This window comes from Frankliniella occidentalis, unplaced genomic scaffold (genome assembly GCF_000697945.3).
Source record: "Frankliniella occidentalis isolate FOCC.00 unplaced genomic scaffold, Focc_3.1 Scaffold6, whole genome shotgun sequence".
Lineage (NCBI taxonomy): Eukaryota > Metazoa > Arthropoda > Insecta > Thysanoptera > Thripidae > Frankliniella > Frankliniella occidentalis.
In genome coordinates this window covers 1,698,694-1,703,061 of record NW_026267136.1, presented here as the reverse complement: position 1 = coordinate 1,703,061, position 4,368 = coordinate 1,698,694, and the positions used below count along the sequence as shown (strand labels likewise).

At 56.1% G+C, this 4,368-nt stretch overlaps 2 protein-coding genes across 3 annotated transcripts in view; both read right to left on the bottom strand.

Moving 5' to 3' along the window:
- The window catches only part of LOC113218155 (complexin), a 251,472-nt gene that overhangs the window by 149,282 nt on the left and 97,822 nt on the right, over positions 1-4,368 (bottom strand). The window lies entirely within an intron of this gene.
- LOC113218150 (polycystic kidney disease 2-like 1 protein) lies at positions 1,377-2,543 on the bottom strand. The gene is made up of 2 exons (XM_026438370.2): positions 2,199-2,543; positions 1,377-2,111 (listed from the first exon to the last, which is right to left on the bottom strand). Exons 1-2 carry the CDS (start codon positions 2,541-2,543, stop codon positions 1,377-1,379), a joined length of 1,080 nt encoding a protein of 359 aa, XP_026294155.2.

The following is a 4,368-nucleotide window of genomic DNA, read 5'->3' as shown; positions in this document are numbered from 1 at the left end:
AGAAAGGGAGAAAGGGAGAGGCAAGAGATCACGTACTCCGCTGCACTGCTTTCCTTGCCGTCGTTTTTCATCCAGTCGCGCTTTTATTTCTGTTTGACGTGCAGCTGCCGCAACTGCCGCTGCTGCCGCCGCTGGTGTTGACATTTCCGCTCTGATTGAGACCCCCGCGTGCACTCCCATAATGAACACGGTTACGGGTCGTCGTTCATTATGGGGATGGCCGCGGCCCACGCGCCCGCGCAAACACTGCAAGCGCTGCTGCACCTCCCCTCCGGGCCTGCACGACGCACGCACGACGCACGGACAATGCACGCGCACGGACGGGTCGCAACTGCTCTCATGCCGCCTGACCCCTCCGGCGGCTGCAGCTTCGGCCTGCTGCTGCTGCTGCTTTGTTGCACCTCGTAAATTATTTTTATCGTTTATCGATCGTTACCGGTTTGCGGCCGGGCGAGGTGCGGCAGGCGCGCAGGGGTGGCGCATCGGCTATAATATTTTTAGTCTCACTTAACCCCCCCCTCCCCCTTCCCCCTGGAATGAAAGCACTGCAGCAGAACACAGCAAAAGTGAAACTAGGGCGGCAGGTGCTGTTGTTAGTGACGTGGCGGCAAAAGGATTCTGCGCGACGTCACATATTTCTCTTCGCTATGGCGCGTCGACTCGACGCCATGCAGAGCCGAGCAGCAGCACGCGGGCGGGCGTGTTGACATAAAGGTTATCCGACAGAGATGTTTCCCTCAGCCAGTTATGGCTCTATGGCGCAGAGGGGGGCCTAAGTCTGGCGGGGGTGATGCATGACGTCGTTGTGGGGGCCGCGGCGCCGTGCCCTATCGCGATGCGCACTCTAACGACGGCGGGCGGGAGGCGCCCCGCAGAGCGCCCCGCAGAGCGCCCCGCGGGCCTCAGGACCATTTAAGCCCCGGGCCCGGTGCGAATGACGGACGGCGCGGCCGTACATCACGCCGCACGCACAGAGGTACCGGAGGGCGCGGCCGTTCTCGACAGAACTTTTTTTTTTGGCTTAGAGGCTTAATTTTAGCTAAGTAGCTAAGATTTTGCTGAGTAGCTATAATTTAACCGAGTAGCTAAATTTAACTGAATAGCTAAAATTAAGCTAAGTAGCTAAATTTGACATTTAGCTAAGTAGCTAAATTTGACATTTAGCTAAGTAGCTAAATTTTATCAAAGTACCTTAAATTTAACAAAGTAGCTTACAGTTAGCCAATCTAAAACTCAGCCAAGTAGCTTTATGTTAGCAAATCTAAAACTGAGCCAAGTGGCTAAAAATTAGCCAAATTAGCTAAAGTTGAGCTAGGTAGCTAAATATAGCAACTATTAGCTACATAGCTATCAATAATTAGTTATTCCGTATGTAGCTACTGGTCTAGCAGCTCACAGAGGTGCCGCAGGGCGCGGAGGAGCGCGCCGACAGTGAGCACCGCGCTGCAGACGAGGAACACGAGCTCGTGGCCGAGGCGCCATGCGTCGAACTGGGTGGCGTACTGCATTAGCGGGGCAGTGCGCGTGACGAGGCGCGATACCACGCCTCCGCCGGGCGGCAGCTCGAAGAAGACGACCGTCAGGCTGAGGTAGTTGAGGTTGGCGTTGTAGGTCACCAGGTCCACGAACACGGCGCGGGTGGCGGCGTCCACCCAGCTGTTGTTCTGTCGACCGGGCGACGGTGACTTTGCGCCCAGGGCGGAGTGGTTGTGCTGTCGTTGCCTCGGTGGCGAGTGTACCTTGAGCGTGTCCACAAGCTCCTGGGCCTCCTCGTCGTCGCGCGGGAGGTGCGTCCAGTAGCCCCCCGGCGGGTACATCGACAGGTACCCGTAGGCCGGGTCGCCTTCCTCGTCCTCCCGGTACACCCACGCCTCACCGCCGGCCTCGCCCAGCCCGAAGGGCTCCCGGTCCTCGTTCTCCGAGCTCAGGAAGCGGAAGCACTTGTCGTAGTCCTCGTCGAGCTCGGGCCACTGCGCCACCACGCACGGCTCGCCGCGGACGCGGACCTGGCGCAGCCGGATGTTGCCGAGCAGCGGGTTATGCATCGTGACGCTGGGGGGGTCCTCCTCCCCGGTGGAGTCCACCAGGTAGTCCACGAAGCTCCAAAGCCGCTGAGAGGTTCAAGTCAAGAGCGAGGTTACTGAGCACAAGGCCCCCGCCACCTCTCACAGCAGTGAAGTGCTCGCCGTCAGCTTTACCTCTACAGTATCCACCTCCGAGAAGACAATCATCTGATTGACGGGCCCCTCCGGAAAGTGGTTGTTCAAGTAGAAGTCGTCGAGGGCATCCCGCGTGTAGAAGATGAAGAGGTCGATGCGGCACATGCTCAAGAGGTTGAAGCAGACCAGGATGAAGACGTGCGTCATGATGCCCCGGAAGGGCGTCCACATGGCCTTGAACTCCTGGTGCTCCAGCGTCCTGTCCTCGGCCCAGCGCCGCAGCACCCTCTGGGCGCAAAGCAGGCGGTGGGCCGCATCGGCCATGTTGCGCACCGGGGCGCGCGGCAGCCGGGGTTGGCGCACGGAGGACGCCGAGCGGAACATGGCTAGCCGAAGACGGGCGCGTTAGAGGCGCTAATATGTACCTCTGAAAAGTAACAAAACTCCTAGAGGTGCACCTACATGTCCTTTACGGAAATTTAGTAGTAGTTATATCGACTTGTGTGTGTGTGTGTGTGTGTGTGTGTGTGTGTGTGTGTGTGTGTGTGTGTGTGTGTGTGTGAAGAGGTCAAAGCAGTAGCATCATCAAAAATTCATGAGCACACCTTATAAGGTGGAAAGTAGTAGCACCTTGGTTTTTTCAGCGAAGTCAGGGAATAGAGGAGTCACGAGGTTCGGAAAGACGAGCGAGTGATGTGTGAGGCACTTCAAACTGCAAAGGGGCGGATGAATTGGGGAAGGACGAATTGGATGCCAGCGATGGCGGGGAAACTCTGAAACATCGAAAATAAAAAGTGAGAAACAGCGGTCTGTATCGAGACGAAAAACTTTCACCGGTATCGCGGTACATGACTAAATTGTCAGGTATGGAAATAACAACTGTACCCGCCTGATGCGCACTGATGCGTGCTGTCCCTATACGCTCCGCCGAAGCTCTAATGAGGAAACGCACTGAGTATCCTGCACCTGCTGTTTGACTCTAATAAAGTCCCCGCGCGACAGCCAGAGCGAGAGGGAGAGAGAGGGAGAGAGAGGGAGAGACAGACCGAGTGCGCCACCCCTCTGGCTCCCTGGAGCTTTCACGATAATTGAAGGAGAGCGCGCGGAGGCACACACCTGTAACCCCCACTCCCTGCACTTTTTCCCTAGAACTGCGCCGAGCCCTAGCAGCAGCCAGCGCCCGTGCAGCGATGCCTTTGAGAGAAGGGGTCAACAAATGGGACAGCTTCGCGGGGCTGCTCCATGAGCGCGCTGGAGCGATATAGGAATTTCTAGAAGTGGGCGGTAAATTTGAAAGTTACGCATACTTTAACGCAAGAGTGTTTTGCAACCTTCAATATGTTGATTAATGTCACGTAACTATAGGGCGGGCGACCAGAGGTTATCGGGTCGAGCCAAACAGAACTTACTTGCGGGTAAGGTTGCTGTCCTTAGTGTACACCAGCAGCGGGAGCGTTGCTCCTAGACTAAGCTTGTCAATAAGTTGAGACATCGCAGATCCCCCTCCTACAGCCGAGATACTCCATCCTCTACTGAGCCGCGCTCAGCCACCCTGCTCAGCCACCCAGCTCAGCCGCGCCCAGCCGCACACCTGCTTGCGCCTGCTTGACCTTTGATCCGAGAAACCCATCAAACTTGTCCACTGCCGCCCTTAGTGACAGGCTAACGAGTCTGTGATGGCTTTCTCAGCTCATTACCAAAGCAAACAAGATGAGTGTCACAGTTAGGCGGGGAGAGGATAGAAGAGGAAAGCGGAGGCAGTTGCTAGAGCCCCCTCCCCCACCCCCTTCAAAAAAATCCACCGCCTTCACCTTAAAGTGAAGATAGAGCGTGACTTTAATGTAAATCAGAAGCATCGAGCGGCATTATTAAGGATACGGGTAACACAGGATACACAAACAGCATCAAAACTACTGCAAAGACTGTGTGTGTGTGTGTGTGTGTGTGTGTGTGAGTAGTGCAACCAAGTGCGACTGACCTCACGGGAGGCCCCGCCTCCTCCCCTCCCCTCTTTTTCACTCTCACTCTAAGACACGCCCGTCGTCCTAAAACGATGATAAACGAGACAGCCCGCCGTTATTCCTTTCCCCGTAAAACTTTTATTATTACACTCTAGAACAAGCAGGTAAGGCTGCGGCAACAACTTGCACGAGGAGGGCCACCGACAGCACCACTTCCTCGCTCATCATCCTGCTGTGCGCCCCCCCCC